This window comes from Gymnogyps californianus, chromosome 7 (assembly GCF_018139145.2).
Source record: "Gymnogyps californianus isolate 813 chromosome 7, ASM1813914v2, whole genome shotgun sequence".
NCBI lineage: Eukaryota > Metazoa > Chordata > Aves > Accipitriformes > Cathartidae > Gymnogyps > Gymnogyps californianus.
This window is the reverse complement of record NC_059477.1, coordinates 27,744,218-27,762,911: the sequence shown is the minus strand read 5'-3', so window position 1 is coordinate 27,762,911 and position 18,694 is coordinate 27,744,218. Positions and strand designations below refer to the sequence as shown.

General features: G+C 40.8%; 1 protein-coding gene across 2 annotated transcripts in view; it reads left to right on the top strand.

Moving 5' to 3' along the window:
* XRCC5 (X-ray repair cross complementing 5) overlaps window positions 1-18,694 on the top strand; it is a 57,340-nt gene that overhangs the window by 289 nt on the left and 38,357 nt on the right. Inside the window, exons 1-7 of one of the 2 annotated variants that reach the window (XM_050899651.1) lie at window positions 4,814-4,831; window positions 7,996-8,109; window positions 8,664-8,847; window positions 10,051-10,099; window positions 11,661-11,783; window positions 14,700-14,888; window positions 17,838-17,952. In XM_050899651.1, coding sequence (XP_050755608.1) covers window positions 4,814-4,831; window positions 7,996-8,109; window positions 8,664-8,847; window positions 10,051-10,099; window positions 11,661-11,783; window positions 14,700-14,888; window positions 17,838-17,952 — 792 coding nt within the window. Of the gene's footprint in view, window positions 1-4,813; window positions 4,832-7,995; window positions 8,110-8,663; window positions 8,848-10,050; window positions 10,100-11,660; window positions 11,784-14,699; window positions 14,889-17,837; window positions 17,953-18,694 lie in introns of those variants that run through there. The other variant, XM_050899650.1, reaches the window with a different exon arrangement.

Sequence of the window (18,694 nt, the reverse complement as noted above, 5' to 3'; positions counted from 1 at the left end):
GGTTTTGATGCTGTTTTAAATAACATTCTCATAAGCAGGCTAGGAAGCTGTTGTGTATTTTGATGTATGATAAAATAGCTGCAAAAGCAGCTAGAACACTATATATAGAGCTGTGTCTAGTAGTTACTCCTGGGGTGGCCATCTCAGGCTGAGCACCATTCCTTTGTGACATGGCTGAAGACAAAATGTGCTTATGAAATCTGGAAATGACACCAAACTGAGAGGTATGGCAAGCACAATGGCTGAGAAGATTAGAACTAAAAAATGATTGTCGCAAATTTCATAAATTATCTGAAAGAGGAAAAAAACCCAGGATGCAACTTTTTAGGCAAATGTGCCGTTCTGTTCATTGGGAATAACAAACATGAGGTGGGAGAACTACTGGATGGGCAGCAATTCTGCAGGACACTATGTGTGTGCTACAGAAGAGTGTGATTCTCAGTGTGACTCCATGATAGTGTGAAAAAGGTAAATACCACATGGGGAAAAGGGGTTGTAAACAGAGTTGGCTTGTGACTTCATGCTTTCCCTCTCTCTGGCACTTAATAAGGCCTCTGCTGGTGTATTACAGCCAGTGGAAGCTTTTACTCTGCCTGAGAAATGTGCGTTAACTGGATAGTCTGGAGAAGAGAAAGGGACCAGTTAGAGGGAAAGAGGAGGCTGTAAATTCAGCAGCTGGGGTGGGGGGCAGTGAGGAGGAAAAGCAATAGTGACACTGTCTTTTGGAAGAGGAATTATGAACATGGGGCCTCTGAGTCTCTCAGCTCCGTGCAGAAGGATTTGTGGAGCCATTTCTGAAGTATTCTCTGTCTCCTCTCCAGTGGTGTGCAACTAGGAGTTGTGGGTGTGCTGCTTTGAAGTAGTTTGTGTATCAGCCATGATCTACCCATTTGCCACAGTTTGGGAGCCCCTGAGCTAGAATGTGCCTGGCAGGACACACCCCGAGTCAATATACTCTTATAACTCATTACCTCTCCTTACTATGTTGTTCTTCTGTGTTTTCAGGCAAGGTTGGATGGTGTGGTATAATCCTTCCTATTTAGCTTTCTAATTTTTCTATCACAATAACTTCCTTATGTTATCTAGTAGACTCATTTCCTTCCATTGCATGAACTAAACCGGAAATGGACAAAGCAGGTAGACCAGCAGATGGGAACTGTTAAGTCCCCAGAAGGATTTTTTTTTTTTAAGTTTATTAAAGGCATAGTTTTGTAATGTGCCAAGTGTTCATGAGTCATAGGCGGCCAGAGGACAAGCCCTGTGGACTTACAGCTGATCCTCAAAGTCAAAGACCACTTTTGCTTTAGAGAGTGAAACCAGTGTTCGAGATCTTTTCCCTGCAGGCGTATTCCACAGAAGCAACGAAGCAAAGACTGTATGTTAGGCTTGCATCTCTTGGGAAGGACCATCAGGAATCACTAAATAGGCATAATAAATACTAGTGTTGCTCTGCACCACAGTTTTGGCATGCACTTGCAAGCAGGTGTTTGGAAAGACCTCTTGGGAGAAGACAACTGTGCACACCTCATGAAGCCCAACACAGGAACATGCTAACAGATGTGCTTCTAACCTCTGCTGTGCTTTGGGTGCCAATTTCCTGTCTACTTCATCTTTCAAGCCAAGCTTGTACTGGTAGAAATACAAGGCTGATTGGTGTCACAGTGTCCTTGCCCTGCTTTGTTTATCTCTGTAGGAAATTCAGTTCATAATTCTTCAGTTTGCAGTTAGTGCCCACTTCTACGTATGAAACCAAGCGAAGAATAGGTAATGATTGCAAAGTTAATTCTTCTGTGGAAAGTTCTGCTTCATGTATCTATTTCAGTAAAACTATTGGACTAGATCCCAGATGGCTACGGTATTCCTCTTTCCACCAGGCATTTATCCAGAGTTTTACCCTGTGGGCAATTGCTCCAAGAGGGAGAAAGGCCAAGTCATCTTTCTACTTTTACATTGAAGCCATTCACATTTGCTCAGAGCTGCCATAAGCAGCTGGGTCCCAGCTGCAACTCTCTGGATAATACATTCCTTCTTGTAATAAAACAGGGAAGCCATTTTCCTTGCTGCCTTGTAAAGGCATCGAGTGAAGTTAAACACAAGGCAGGGCCCTCATTGTACTTCCCAAGAGCGTGCTTATTTAATCCAGGCTTTGGTTTTTGGGGGGAAGAAAAGTAACCAAAAAAGGAGTAAGCAGAGCAATGAGTGAGAACCTCACAGGGACTGAGGTCTGACTCACTTTGTTGCAAATGAGATTACAGCTGATCACCCTGGATGCTGAGTCCTCTGAGACATCACATATTTATTATTTATACCCAGAGACTGACATTCTGTAAAATGGAAATGGCCAATTAATCACAAGCATCTTTTGGCAAGCGTTTACAAGAAAAGATCTTCAAGTCTTAATCCAAGCTAATAAAGCCCCAGTGCCCCCAGATGGAGTAGATTAATCAGATCTGATGATTACCTATAAGGGAGCTCTGCGCAGACTTGCGAAGGAAAAGGAAATGGGGATTAAAGTTTGTTTCAGATATGATTAGCCAGTTTTCCCTTTGAATAGTGGAAATGGCTCTGAGGAAATTTGGCAGCATGAAGGTGCGAAGGGGGAATGTTTGGGTTTATTGTTTGTGTATTTTGCCGAGAGAGTTATAAGACCCTGTTTATGCCAGACTGAGAGCTAATGTACAGGAAGATCACAGATGGAGTTTCATGGTTACAGGTGTCTTTAGTTTTACTCAGACTTTGTAAGGGAACAGGGTGCTGTACCTGGGCTGGGCACACCAACCTTCCTGCAAACCAGAGGTTCCAAGTTCATGCCCAAATTAGGCTTCTCTGAGTAATGTTTACAATTACTGTTCTAGCTATGAGAGTTTGGACCGAAGCCTGGGATTCAGCTTTTATGTCAAATCTAGGATTTGGAGAGGACTATGAAGGGTTTTGTGTCGATATTCTGTGCCAGCAGTCAGGGCTGGGGTTTTAATTCCCGACCCTGGCATAAAAATAAAATGTTCATTGATTATGATGCCTGGCAAAATGCTTTTCTGCTGGTGTGTGAAAAGCCCTTGCCGACGAAGTTGCTCAGTTCTTGTTTCTCTGCTCTTCCCATTTGTGTGTGTGCATGCGCACGCACATCTCTTGTCTTACGCCTAGACTGCAAGCTATGTCGGAAATCAGTTGGGGTGGGGAATTGCCTGATTGCTAGCCCAAGGAGGGGCTTTGGTCTGTGCTGAGCACTCCTAGGGACCAGGATAACATCAGGAATAATAATAGTAGGCAGACCTGATTTCCTTGGCTGATTGATCTGAAATATCCTTGGAGATATTCAGGAAGACAACGCACAGCTTTCTCTTGCAGTTGCTGACTGGTTTTTTGTCTACAGGTTTCCCATAAAATGTTTGCCACGTTGCCAAGCTGCTCTGTTCCTTTGATATGCAAAGTGCTTTGAGGAGAGAATCCCTCAATTACCAATATTCCAAAGCATGGCAATGTAGTGAGTAGGGAAAGGGGATTTTTGTCTTCAGACATCACTCAATATAAAAAGGAAACACTTGTGTTTGCAGGGTCAGCCTTCTGGTACAAGGTTTTTGAAGTGTTCATGTGAGATGTACTCTTTTGTAGCTATACTAATATCACCACTTTGTACTCTGTTTTGATAGTAATTATAGATAATAATGTGGTTTTTGAGATACACTGAGAACAGAAAGAACACTGGTAATGATATTCTCAAAGGATACACGGAAGGCAATACAGAACAAGAAGTACTCAATATATGTGTTGAAATATTTGCCATTCTCTATACATCTCTGGTGATGATTTAATATCCAACAGGTGCCAAGATATATGTGATATAGCATCTATTATAAAATCAGCAGGCTTCAGTTCCATCAAAGAGCCTGGATGTAATTTGGATGAGAAATTCTCTCTGTTGTTAATGCTGGGAGAAAGCTAGTGTTGTGCCAATGGGGCCCTTCATCAAATTGTCTAAGTCTTTTGGTAACACCACTGGTGATCCAGGGGCACAATGCGGCTTATCAGACACTTCCATCCAGCCCAGAGCTCTGTCCTGGTGGCGAAGGGGAATGGCTGCTCCCTCAGCAGATGTGTTCTGTGAGACTCCCAGGCACTGGGAAGAAGAGGCTGGAGAGCCCTGGGCAGATGGGCCCCATGGGGTGGGTGACAGATGGGGTGAGTCAGGAGGTGCTTAGAGGCACAAGAGGACAGGAGGCTTGCCCTGCTGCTGCCTCTCCTCAGGGACCTGAGCTAAGTCCACCCAAACCAGGTTTGACCTTGGCTACGTACGGCTCACCCTATGGCCAAAATCGCAGATACAGTCATGCCTGCGAGATGTGGCACTTTGAGGGGGGCAGGGGGGATGACCTGAGGAGAAAGATGAGGGGGGCACCCCACATCTCCCTCCCCTCTCACCCAGCCGGGCCATACTCGGCCCGGCCACCCCCTGTGGCCCGCCCCGCACCAGCCTCGGCTCAAGTCGAGGCCGTGTCCCCTCACAGTGCCGCGTCACACCCCGCTCCGCCGCCGCACAGCCGGTGGGGGAACGCGTCCCCTCCCCGCTGCTGGAGCCTAGGGACGGGGCAGTGCCGGGACGGGCCCCTCCCGTCCTCTCAGCCCTTCCTCTCCCCTCGCCCGCCCTTTGTCTCGGTCCCGCCCGTGGCGCCGCCCGCCGCTGGGTGGTGCTGTCCCGTCCCACCCCGCGGAACGCGAGGCGCCGCCGCCGTGTTCCCGGGGGGACGCGGAGCGGACAGGGCGCGTCGCCGGCCGGAGCACTGAGCGCGGCGCACCGCGTCCCGGAACGAACGAGATGGCGCGCAGCGGCAAGGTGAGGAGAGGGGGTCTTCCAGTATCCCGGCAGCCTTTGGGCACCAATTCCGCCCCCCCCCCCGACTTTGTCCGCCGTCTCCCCCTGGCCCGGTGTGGCGGGAACGTGCCTCAGGGGTGGGGGGCCGTGCTATGGAGGAGGTGCTGCCTGCCTGGGCCCGGCCGCGGCTGAGCGCCGGGGGGGGGGCGGGGGGGCGCGTGACAACGGTTCCCTCCTCTGCGGGCCGGAGCCGCCGTTGCCCGCCTGTAACGCGAGCGGTGTTTAAGCTTTGGCCCTGGGCGGCCGCTTGTGGCGGTGGGTGCTTGCGGGACCCCGTGCTCGCTGGAGGGGGCTGCTGGCGGCGCCTCGGGGTTGTTCCGGCAGTGCCTTTCTGTGAGCTGAACATGGCCGGTCCGCTCGTGCTCACCTGAGGGAACCGGCTTCACTGCCGTTAGGCGGCTTGTCTGTAGCGCGGTCAGCGTGGGGCGGAACCAGCCCGGCTTGCCTTCAGTGAGCTCACTTCGGTATTAGTAGCAAACGGCACAACAGCCACGGCTGCAAAACCGAGTAACTCCTCCCTGTGCTGACCTCCGCGGTGCTGCTGGTACAAAGCTGTCTAATTCAAAGGGACTTCGGTATTCCTGTCTTGGGGGCAGCTGTGGTTTTGAGCACGGTGCAGCTACCACAGTAGTAATTGCCATTGCTCTTGCTAAAATAATAGTATAAATGGTTTTGCCCTGTTTAAAATGCAGTTTGTTTGTCTGGTATGTTTAAGGAATCCTGTTGGTGAAGGCTGTGTTAAGGTCTCTTCTGATAAAGGCAGTTTAGTATCTGTTAAACACAGGTTTTGTCTGTGCTGCAGGCAAAGGTGCTGCAGTAGCCATATGTCTCTTAGCTTTATTATAACTAGCTTCAGCGCTGAGGGGTTAGAGATAAAGGCAGGCTCGTTCCGTTTTCACCCTTATCAATACTTGAGCAAAGCAGATGGTTGTTAGCTCAGGTGTGACAATGTTGTCCTACAAGCACACATGCAGAGCATCTTAAAAGTGTCGCTTAGTACACTGCACCTGAAAATGGCAGTACTGGATGCTCAGAGGTGAGAGGCACAGATGTTAATAACAGATGAAGAGACTTATAGAAGAGGATTACCAAAAGAGAGACCTGCCCTCTTCCTGAAGGAGGATTCCACATACCTGAGTAGGCACCGGGCTTGGAGGTTGCTGCCTTCCAGAAAAGCATGTTAGCACTTGACACTCGATCATTTTTTCTTAAGCAAAAGAGCAGCTCTTCATTCCTGCACTTGTTTGGTTTCTTTGCTGTCATCTTGCCAGCTGTGAAGAGCAATTTACCTGTTTTGGACAACAGATTTTATTCAGCTGCCAGCCATTGTGTGTCTTGAGGCAGGACAGCAACAAGCTGAGGGTCTGCAGTTGCTGATGCTGGTAGAGTACTTCCTCAGGCTGGCAGGTGAGCAGTAACGAGGCTCTTGTGAGAATCTAGTGCAGGCTCACTTACTGCCTCTATTCCACTCTAAGCTTCTGCAGACCTGGCTGACTCAGAGGCATTAATTCCTGGCTCCCAGGCAAGCCGCCAGTGAAGGCAGAGCGAGGAATAGAGTGCTGAGACTGAGTATAACCTGCTGGATGTCTTGTGGAGCCCTGTTGCTCAGCCTTCTTTCTTTCTTCCTCTTGTCCTGTCCTGGGAGGATGCAGGGAGTTAAACCAGTGCTTGTTAAAGTGACAGGGGAGGTGCACAATATATTCTGGGAAAAGAAGGAAGATAAGCAAATAGTTTGAGAGCTGCTAATACAGAGCATTAGGCAGCTAATCTGAGCAAATTATTCTTATAAACTTGATATTAAGAATTATCTATTTGGGTGATAAAAAGAATCAGGTTCTTTTGGTTGATGTTTAGAAAGGTACTTGGAGTTATTTGCACAGCCATACGGAAAAGAGCTTAGACCAACAACCTTTTCTTTCTGTTCATCTCTTTTGCTTTGCAAAAGCAGACTAGACATCTCATGTCGCTTGACAGTCTTCTGATTTATTGCCCACGTCCTTTTGGTAGCCTCACTTCTTAGACAATTGGATACATTTTGTATTTTGGAACAAAGTGACTGGCTCCAACCTAGGTAATACCTAACTTTCCTGTGTTCTGGCAAACAATAACTTTTTGCAGGCAGTGTAACTTAAGCTACTGGCAGTCCACTAGGCAAGATTTTGATGTGTATTTAAACAACCGTGGTTTAATCGGTGACAATAAATTTGAGCTGGCCTTTTGTTGGTGTCCTTGGAGATGCAGGGCATAATTCTGCTGAATTCCTCTTGTAGCTTCATTCAGCTGGATGGTAAAATTACTCAGGTTAATCAAGGTAAGTAGAGTCTGTGGAAGAAGTTTAAAGGAACTTAGCAAGAGTTGAACAAGAGAAATTATGAGAAGCGATTTTATTTTATTCGTATACTAGTTTATAAATCAATTAAGGGGAAGACTTGGGCAGTGTTATATATAGATCAGTTAAAGCGATGATCAGAAACGCAAACACATATGCTAGCTTGTGGGATTTAAGCCCCTAAATTGAAATTGGAATTCATCCTTCTAAGGCATTAAGAGCATAGCTGCATGCTGCAGACACCTCCAGTAGCATAAATGTTCTGGCTCTCCCTGGAAGCTATAGGAGTGCTGTCATTCTTACCGTTCTTGGGTTAGACCAAAGAATGGTCTCTACAGCTATTACGAGCTACTGTGAGGGGTGGATGTAGCTGTAGAGTTTAGGGAACAAGCTTGTATCTCCACCTTGTGTTGTGCAGATATACTGTATTGTGTTGTGCTTGTAATTGTCAACCAAAATATCTCTGTTTTATTTCCTAGTGTAGAAGAGCCCTTAAATCCCTAATATGTTCATGGAGTTGTATAGAAATTGCCCCTCTTGACAGATTATTGTGTAACATAGGATTTTTTGTGTTTTCCACTGAGATGCCTGGAGATGCCTATACAGGATTAAATGATTATCAGTTCAGTGCAGTTGTACTGGTTTTGTCCTCCACCATTGTCTCATATTAACAGTTACTGTAAAAGAAGCCAGTAGTGATGTAGCTTGACTTTCAGATTTTGTATGTACCCTTTTAAGTAATTATGCTTATATTGGCCCTTTTGCATTCTTATTCAGTATTGTCTTTCCTTTCTAGGCGGCCATAGTGCTGTGCCTGGATGTAGGCTTTACAATGAGTAGTTCTGCCCCTGGTGAGGAGTCTTCACTTGAACAAGCCAAGAAGATTATGACAAAGTTTGTGCAGCGACAGGTATGTGTGACTTTACATGTGATAAAAAAACTGTTAAAAAGGGGGAGGAAGCAGTAACATCTGTGAAATATTTTCCTCATTTACTAATAATTGAAATAAATGAGAAATGAGTAAGAATTAGTCTGTTTTTATGCAGGAGTAACAGTGCTCTGTTTCATCTGTACTTAAGTAGCTGAGATGTGGCAGTTGGATTGGTCACTCTTTCTTCAGGGCAGTAGAAACTTTTAGGGAAAACAAGTACTCTTTCTCTAAAATGTTTCAACATTCTTAAGATTTACCACACTGAAGACTCATTTCAAGGACTGAGTCAGCCACTTTTATTTGTTTTATCCCAGATATCCTCATGTCAATGTGTTAGTTTAATTATATCTAAATTAGTGAACTCTCTGTAAGATTACATCTTGGTAGAATAGCACTGAAAAAGTAAGAAAAAGTAAATCCACTGTACTTGACACTGTTTCAAAATTAGTTCAGCTTGCTGGAGTCTGCCTAACATAGTTGTGTATGAATCTACCTGTGTTTTTATACCTGTTTTGTATTTTCTCTATTTCCAGGTTTTTGCTGAGAGTAAAGATGAGGTCGCTGTAGTTTTGTTTGGCACTGATGGTACTAGGAATGACCTTGCCAGTGGGGATCAATACCAAAACATTACTGTCCATAGGTCACTCATGCTACCAGATTTTGATCTGCTGGAGGACATTCAAGATGTGATTAAACCGGGCTCTGAACAAGCAGACTGTATCCTTTCGTTGTAGAGCACTTCTTGAACTGATTCAGCTACATAGGAGACAGGAAGTTAGTGTTGTGAAATGGGCTCAGATTTGCCTCTGAAATTTTAACTACTGTCAGAGTTCAGCTAATTTGTGGTTGTAAGTTTGTTCAAAAGCAGATTAGTTGCTTTTTAACGTTCTTTTAGGCTAGCAGATGGAGACTTGGCCTTAGGGAATCATTGGTTTTATGAAGCGTTCTGTTAGTTAAAGAGAACAAAGATAGCAATAATATAATTTTAGGCCTCAAATAAGGCATGTGTTTTTAACAGTAGTGCTGCAGAACTTGGTTTATGCTTTTCATCAGATAAAAATATTATTTACGAAATATGTCAGCAGAAGTACCAGAAGCCAGACAAAGCAGAATAGAGGTTTATCAGATTGATTTCTATATAAAGTATTTCTAATATTGCCAAATGTCACTTGTTGGTTTGAATGTTGTTCATGTTTGAATGTATTCTGGTTTTAGTTGCATAAGGCGAAGAGTTTTAAAAGAAGGCCATCTGTATAGTGTCCCTTTGTGTGTTTCATTTACATACTGTTCAACTTCCTGTGTTGTCTTCCCTCTTTCTGGCCACCAAATGATTGTTGTGAGCTCTATTCAGACTGTCAGAGCTGTTTCGGAGGAGTGTGCAGCCAGTCAGCTGCATCTTAGCAGAAGCAGTCATGTTCCTTCTTCGATGGGTGGGCAGGTTTGTGTGCCATGATAAAAATATGTTCCCAATGAAAACTGTGATCAGGAAGAAACTATCAAGAGATTGCCAGGTGCAGATGTTTTGAAGGAAAACTTGCATGAGAAAATGGTATCATGTATTGAAAGTGCAAGTAAATTTTGTTTGTGGATTCAAAGTAACATTGTAAAGATTAGATTGCTCTTTCATTGGACTTGAGCCTCCTCATTGACAGTTAAAAGATTGGGCCCTGAGGCAGTCTTTTTACTGTTCTATCAGATAAATGGGGAAGAGACAAGATCACAAAACAGACAAGTTATATAGGAACCTCTTGCACAGTAGATATTTGAAGAGTACTTGTCTCAAAAAATTGTTTACTTGTTAACTAAAATGCATGTTTGCCAGTGTTTGGGAGGGGGTGAAAACAGAAGATTGTTTCATAGGAAAAACACTTTTGTGACATGATTCATGTTCTAAATGAGATTTTTCTTAAATTTGCTTAGTTCTGGATGCAATTATTGTGTGTATGGACTTGCTTCAGAAGGAAACAATGTAAGTATGCAACCCAAAGCCTTTTACAGAATTCTGACCTTGCACTTTGGAGCTGATCTGATTTCTTGTCAGTACTACATTTCCAGTATTGTGTAAATATGGAAAATGCTTTTTTAAAAAAACCCAACACATTAAAAACAAACGCCACACTCCAGGAGTCTGTCCCTGAAGAATCCCCAGGAGACATCTAGCTTCTCCAGACAATCTAAGAGCTTTCTGATGCAACTGGGAACTTTGCAGTAGATTCATGAGAATATTAATGCCGTTATACAAGGCACAAAGACTTCACTTAGTGTCGCATTTCTTGTGATCTGTTTTCAAAAAACATTAATTCAGATGTTAAAATGCATAGAAAAGGGCTACCAAATTTATAAGGTTGATGGCATATCTTACAAAGAAAAAAGAAAACAAAACTAGAAAGGTCAGTTTGTTCAGCCTAGCAAATTAAAGGCTATTGGAGGTAAGGTGGCTATTTGTAAATATGCAGGCTGTGGGAGATAAATGTGCAGTAGGAAAAAACACTGTTTAAGCTGAAATAAAATGTTGGCACAAGTGTTACAAAGTTGTCAATGAATGTACTTGGAGTGGGAATGTGACTGTTTGTAACACTCAGTGAACTGATGGTCCAGGGAAAGGAAGATAACCTTACTTCCTCTCAAAACAGAGATTGAACATGTTGTTAAAAAGATTATATGATCTAATTGTGACTGCAGAAGACTAGAATTAGTGATGCAATTTGTATTTTTCTGAATAAAGTCTAATTGGTGTGGAAAGCTGTATCAATTTAACAGTTAAAACTGACTTGTGAATTAAAATCAGTGTATTTATGGCAGTATAACTTTGAATATCTGCAGAGCAACTGCTTTTGTTATCTTGTGGGTAAGTTGCTCGTGTGCACAAAACCCTTTGATATGGAGTTTGCCTCCAGCTGAGAAAACAATATTGGGTAAAAATTCAAGAAAATCACCCTTATGCTTGAATATCCAGATAAAAAGTATATCAGTTTAACTGAATTTTGTTCTGTAGCTGGCAGAACTTTCTGATGTTTATTGTTACTACTTCTTAACCTATTAAGTAGGCTTTAAAGTCCATCTTATCCAATAAATCTACTGAATTAGCTTACTAAAATGGAACCCCCACCAGCAACAGTAATTTAAAATACATTTTCCATTTTCACAAGGACAGAGTTACAGCTGCAAAGGAAATATCCAGTATAATCAATAAACAACCTAGCATATTTTATTAGCATTTTATCTACATTGGTGAAAATTGGCAGAATTCCATTCATTTAGATGTAGTTAGTGATTTATACAGTGACAGGGCTAGAGTCCTCAATTTTAGGGAGTAGGAATGAGTAGGGGGAAATCATATAAAGATAAAAACTTACCATAAATAATATGACCAATGATAGAATAACTTCTACCAAGTAGGTCTGTTTGCTTATTTTTTTTTTCACATGTATATTACTTTGGTAAAGCTTCAATTTTGTAAGGAAAGAATTAGAAAAAGGCCTTATAGATAATATTTCCGATATATGTAAATGTTCTTTTTGTATTTTAAGAGGAAAGAAATACGAGAAGAGACACATTGAACTGTTTACAGACCTTAGTAGTCCTGTCAGTGAGGATCAGCTGGAAATTATCATTGCTAACTTGAAGAAAACAGGAATTTCACTTCAGTTTTTGTAAGTATGGAAGTGGCTGTTATAAACTGTGCCTTTTTTTGTAAAGGGAAATTATTATTCTTTCTTAATAACAATCTTGAAGGAGCTAGTGATCTGCTGATGTATTGTTTCTATAGAGGTGTACCAGTATGTAATATGATTGTTATAAGTACTTCTAGCAATTACACAATGCCATGAGACAAGTCCCCTTGATTAAGTGATGTGCAAATACATGTTAGGATGATGACTTCTTCTCTAGTTAAGCTTATAGCTTAGAGCCAAAGTCTAAAATGGGAGACAAAAGATCTATATAAGCAGAGAAGTGGGAAACAACGAGCCAGAAATAGCCTCAGAAATAGTGGTTTTGTCACAGCAACAGCCTAGATCCTTTTAGGTAACGGAGTTACTAGGAAGAAATAATGAGGTACTGTTGCAGACATTTATGGCCTGATTCTGGTGTCAGTAGAAGAGCAAGTCTGAGGAGAAGGGTTATATTCACAGTGATGGGCTTGGAAAATGGAAGTGGAAAATGGGAGCAATGTCTTAAGTGTTATGACAGGAATCCCTTGGCTGTGTTGGTATAGGCATTGATCTGAAGAATCAATGGTGGTGCTGAGATCTAGTTGTTGCACATGACGGTAACGTAGGAAGCTATAGGCCTTCTAGTAGGAGTTTATTTAAAAGCAAAACTTTGTGTGAATGCTAATGTTTGCTGTTTATAACAAATAATTTCACAGGAGACAGTCAAAGCTGCAGTTTTACTTCTGACCATTTTAATATTTACTTTTGCCTAGATCCAGCATTCTGTAAGGAGCAATGTTGCGAACTTGATAAATTTATTAAAGCCATTTGCGGACCCACCTGCAAGATAACAGAGGGCTTAGGTAGGAAAGTGTGACTGAAAATCATGGTCTGATCCTCCACAAAAAAATTCTTTTTTGCCTGTGCTTGGGAGAGGCTGAATGTAAAAATATCAGACTACTCTCAGGTTCTGTCTACACAGTAAAAGATGATATGCTGGCAACATACATTGACATGCCCCTTCTAGCTTATTTGAGCTATTTTTGGCACTGGAGGCAGTGGAGACACAACACCATGAACCTGAGTACATGCTGCCAGCCAGACTACATCTTTCAGAGACCTGGTATTTAGCCCCTGCTACCTTGTTTCCATACCTGTAGTTTGCTGTGCAGACTAGCACAGATGCTACCACCACAAGTTAACATTGCAGTTTTATTCTGTGAGATTTCTGATACATCTTTACATTTTCTCTGTCTGTAACGTAGCAAAGGAAAAGCCCTGTGGCTAATAGAAGCACTAGGGAAACGTTGCTGTTAAAGCATTAGCTGCAGATTTACACCCTGTCTGCCAGCCGCATGAGCAAATGATGCTTTGAGAAATACATGTACAAATGTAAAATGCTCAGGATACTGATTTAAAAATAATTTCTTGCTAAGCCTTGTCCTTTTGTTGTAACCCATGCTTCCGTCTCTTATGCCCTGTTTATTGATTAGGTTGTAACTTGTGGCAGATAGTTGGTTTTCCTCCCTGTTATCAAGTGCGAAGGCCATGCTGAGCACTGTGTAGCTTTGGGTATTATACAGTTCTCATCACAGGAATCTCTAAGCACTGTATAATGAAAGTAGTCTAACTTTTATGTATCAGAGATTTGAAGCTTTTTGCTCTTGTAACAGCTTTAAAATACAATTTCTCTATTTGTCAGTGGGTGCTGATTCCTAAAAAGGTACCAAACACTTTGCTGATGTTTGATCTTTAATTCTGCTGTATGTGACATCGTTGTGCATATTGTTAACTCTGCTTATTGTATGTTGCTCCACAGATAAGTTTAGTGAGGACTAATGAGGTGAAAGTAAGGTAGAGATCTGTAGGCTGCTTTTTTGAAAACATAATACCATGCTAAAATTCTTTTACTTTGTGGAAATGTGGTAAAAGGTTATCATGTGGTTCATTCAAAATTGGATCAGATTAAAGGTTTGAAAAATCTGCAGGCATTGTCAGGGGCACAGAGTAGAGGATCTTACACATCTCTTTTCTGTGGTTATTATACTTAGTTAACTCTGTTATATTTTTAAGAGCAGCAAAATCATTTTATTTATAACCCCTGGCTAAATTTTTAAATCTGATTCTTGAAGTGCAGGAAAACGTGTCATCTTCAGTCAGAAATTCATCTAGTGTTGTAAGCTATTAAAGTCTCAAAGAGTAACATTTATTCCAGAAATACCTAAAAGCCCCACTGCAGATAAAGTCCCGTTTCCTGGCATTTGGAGCCGATACAGAATCACAGGCCTGGAATGGCCTTTAACGAGTCATCTAGAGCAATCGTCTAGTTCAGACTGGGTCAGTTGTATGTTTGTCATTGCTGAGCGGTGTTTGTCTAATTTTTCATAAAGATTTCCAGTGATGGAGACTATTCCATCTCCTCAGGCAGTTGGTTTTAGAGACTATGGTTTGAAATGCCTTTATCAGGTTTTTGCATACCTGACCTGACTCCATGATGTGATTTGAGTGCAGGCTGAATATGAAGAACCAATTGTTCCCTTCCTCTCTGCAACAGCCTTTTATATTTAAGACTGTCTTGCCCTCTGACTCCCTTCTCTATGGGCTTTATTTTGTTCAATCTTTTTTCATACATCTTGTTTTCTAATCAGCATTGTCTTTACTCCCTAATCCCTTCCTGTATGTGGACATCTTTATTGATGTATGATGCCCGGAACTGGTGCAGCACTCTGGTCAAGATGTTACCAATGCCAAGTAGACCTGAAATACTACTTCATGTTGTTTCGCAAGCCATGTGGCTCTTTATACGTCTGGCTGCAGCTAGATAGAAGTTGTTGATCCTGATACAATTTGTGTTTTGTTTTTGTTTGGTTATTTAGTTAAGAAAGTCAAACTAAGTGCTTCTGCTTGTGTTCTTAGTCTGCCATTTCCAGTGGATGTTGGTGATGGAGGTGGAGATACAAGTGCCAGTATACGTTCTCATGTGCACAGAAACTCTTTTCCAAGAAAGAGTTTAACTGAGCAACAGAAGGAAGGCATTGATGTGGTGAGGAAACTGATGCATACTTTGGACGAAGAAGGAGGGCTGGAAGAAATTTATACTTTCAGGTAAACTTGGCTAATCCTCTTTATCATACTGTAAATTTACTTTCTGATTTATTTGCAAAAAGATGAAATTAAGTAATCAGTCACTTGGCTTCCAGTTTCACTGAAGTCAGTGAATTTTATAACTTATTGTATACTCAGTCCCTTTCAAACAGCTTCTTCAGTGGCTTTAGAGTAGGTAGAAAAGCTTACAGATTTCAGTGGAAAAAGAATTTTCTATATCTGTATTTAAAGGAAAAAATCAGTTTTCTTCCATCTTTAGTGTTGGTGAATTTTGGAGGGAATATTTCCAAAACATACTTTTGAAATCTCCTTTATAGAAAGAGTGGGAATTTGTGACGTAGTGCAGGTAGAACATTTGGATTTGATGGTAGCCTTTGTTCCTTGGTCGCAGACTTCTTTTAGCTCACTAGTTTATCAAATTCCCACAAATGTTTTGAGTAATGTTGTTTGTTGAATCCTGCTCTTTAATCACAGGCTACTGTGCCATTGTGCCAAACAATATACTTTTTTAGCAGCATTCCTTATGCAAGAATTGAAAGATGTTTTTTCACTTGATGTTTCCCCAATGAAAGAATAAAAATATATATGTGTGTCTGAAAAACTGTAGCTAATGATATATCCAAGACTTTTCAACATAGGTGTTGTCTCAGTTGGGAAACAAGCAAAAGGCATCTATGTGCCTTATAAAAGTCTGATGTTATGTCTTAGTAGTTCTAGTCTACAATTATGAAGTGTGATCTTTCAGACAACGTGTTTTTCAGGAAGCTGAGTAGACCATAGCTGTAATGTGATTATCAAGTCTAATTTTTAGATGAGGGTGGTGGCTAGACGTTTGCATGCTGTTATTCATCATTTTATTTGTGGGGTTTCTTTCCCTCACCCTGCCCAGCTGATCTGCTTTGCACCTCAGCAGCCAGTTAAACTGTTATTTGAGCATTAGCGTGGATTAGTGAAGAAACATGTATCACTGTGTATGTATTCCATACTAGTCAACAGAGCGGTCTCAGTCTCTAGAAAAAAGCAGGCTTTGTCATTGCATCAAAAGACTGCACAGAAAAGCAGTATCTTTCTGGGCCCGTTTATCCTTTAGGATAATCCATATGCATGAAGCTACTATGTGGCTTGGCCCCTTCTTTATATATTTTTTTTTTATCGCAGGCTCTTGCTACTGTATAAGCTGTCTTTGTGCCATGCTGTCAGGGGAAATCCAAAATCTTTGGATAAATAGGCATTTGGCTAATAGATTAAAGCTTTAGTTTTTTAAGTTGTTTTAAGAATATGTGAGGTTTTAGATGCAGTTAAGTTGCTTATCAAGCTTTAAGAAGTGAGCCTTGCAAATCTGTCATGATAATTTACCAACTCAGATACAGTGTCTGTTTTCCTATATTCATTATTCCTGCTGGTAAAAATATTACAACTTGTGAAAATAAATTAGTCATGCCAGGAAAGTAAGTGAGAAAATTTTGTTGTATTTTTTTAGGGTTTGATATTCTGACTTATCGGACAGGAGGTACTTCTGCTGCCTCTGGGGTTTGGGGGAAGGGGTTGGAGAGCAGAGGAGAAGAGACGTGTTTTTAAAATACAAGTTGAAATGTGCATTTACTAGGGTTTTATTGGCTGAGTCTTCTTTGATAACAGGGAGCATTTTTCTTCTATAAATATAAGAAATTAAAGGATAGAGTTAATAAATTGAGCTTAAATGACAGTTTTAGGCATTTTACACTTAGGTATTTGATTTTCACATTCATTCTTGAATGTATGTGTTGCAGTGCTTCTAATGATGTAGTAACAGGTTCTTTTTAAAAATCCTATATTGATGTCTCTATTGCCAGAATAACTTTTCCTTCCTTCCTTTCCCCAAGGAAAAAAAAAATTAAAAAGGAAATACAGTGTTTATGTCATTATAAAAATCCCAACACATTTTCTTCTTGTGCCTCTGTTAGAATTTTCAAAAAAACCCCTGCTTATCCTAAGAAACTTGAAAAGTAGAATACCAAGTTGAATTCTGTTCTATTGTTTTTAGGAGTTGATCTTAATTTCTGCCAGATAAGTGCTTTAATCAAGAGATAGGTAGATTTTGGGTTTTATCATCATGTGAAAAAGGTGAGGTCAACACTATTTTATCTGCTTCATCATGCAATAGAAAATTTTCTGAGTGCTTTCTTTGCATTGGAATTTTACAGCAAAATAGCTGATACAGTTTGTATTAGCTGAAAGCTGTTCTAGGGTGCAAGCCTATTTGATTTCACAATAATAGATTATAAATTACTTTTACTGTAAATTTTTAATTTTTGGATGCCAATGCTTAAAGTTGTGCAACTGAGTTAACACTTTTTAATATAAAATCATTACAGTTCCTTTTTTTTGTGTTTTATGAACTTGTATATATGCTGTTTAGGCTAGAAATACTCAGAGTAACTTGTTTCACTCTAACAGAATGCCCTGAAAATAATGAGTTCATTAGTACTGTATAAAAAAAAAAGTGTCAAAAGTTAATTACCACACAAACAAAATCCTGTTAATTGAAACTGGATTCTTTATTTCTTCACCTCCACTGCAGAAAACATTTTACCGCTTAGAGAGCCTTTTCTAATTTGGGTTGTTCAGCTAACTACATGCCCTAATTGGGTGAGCACAGATAAATGTAAAATGCTTAATAAGCAATTGTGTAGTTTCATCACAGACCTAACATACTGTCTGTAAGCCCTAATGTCACACCATCATAAAGGCTCAAGACGGGAATAATCTACTGTACCACCTCTCTTTTTCATTATCTCTTCTGACAATAGTTAATGACAAGATTATTCATACAGTTTATTTTCTAATGCTTTATGCAGTCTAAGCTGAAACAATTGGATTCCTGCATCTCCTTGAAGAGAGTGTATTGTCTGTAATATTTTATTACAGTTCACCAGAGTTCATTTCTGTTTTCCTGATTCCTTCATTTAGAGAGAGCCTGGAGCGTCTTTCAATGTTTAAGAAAATAGAAAGAAGACCTATGGCTTGGCCCTGCCAGCTCACTATTGGTTCTAATTTGTCTATAAGGATTGTGGCCTACAAATCAGTAAGTTCATAAATCCTATGTGTTAGTGTATTTTGGCAGCAAGTTAGGTGCAGCTGCATGTTTCTTCCTTAAAGCTAAGAAAATAAAAGATAAAACAACATCCAAAATAATTATGGTAGAGATTTTATGTGTGTAGAAGCCAGTACATCTAAAACTGTGGTTCCCACAGCAACTCTAACTTCACCATATTGTATGCATATGTTAAAGAACTAAAATTCATGATGTACAGAAATAGAAGTAATTGCTATCTACGCTGTGACACTTAATGGTATTGAAGTTGACGAACCTGCTTAAGAATGCTGCGATTGTGTGAAGATTTCCATTCAGCATCAGTGATATGTCTGCAGCTGAATGAGACAATATATATTTCTTAGGCCTTAGGCATGAGAAGAATTATGCACATGTGTATGTAAAATGGTGGGTGTAAATGTTTTATCAGCTATTGTTTCGAATCACATCTATTGTTATTTCAGACTTGGAAAAAAAGGTATGTTTTTTCAGCTTGTTCGCTTTATCCTGCGTGGCAGAGCTTGTGCACAGTCTGTTTCCCTTACAGTTTATATGGGTCCTTCACACAGTGCTAGGAAGAAGTAAGTGTATTTAAATACAGAAAATGTGCAAAATTCTAGTTATTGAATAATTAATAGGTAACTATATAGTGTGGCAGCATTGATGGATCTGGTGAGATGGTGATTAATTAGTTTGTTATTTGAACCCAAGACTAAGAGTCTGGCCAATATTG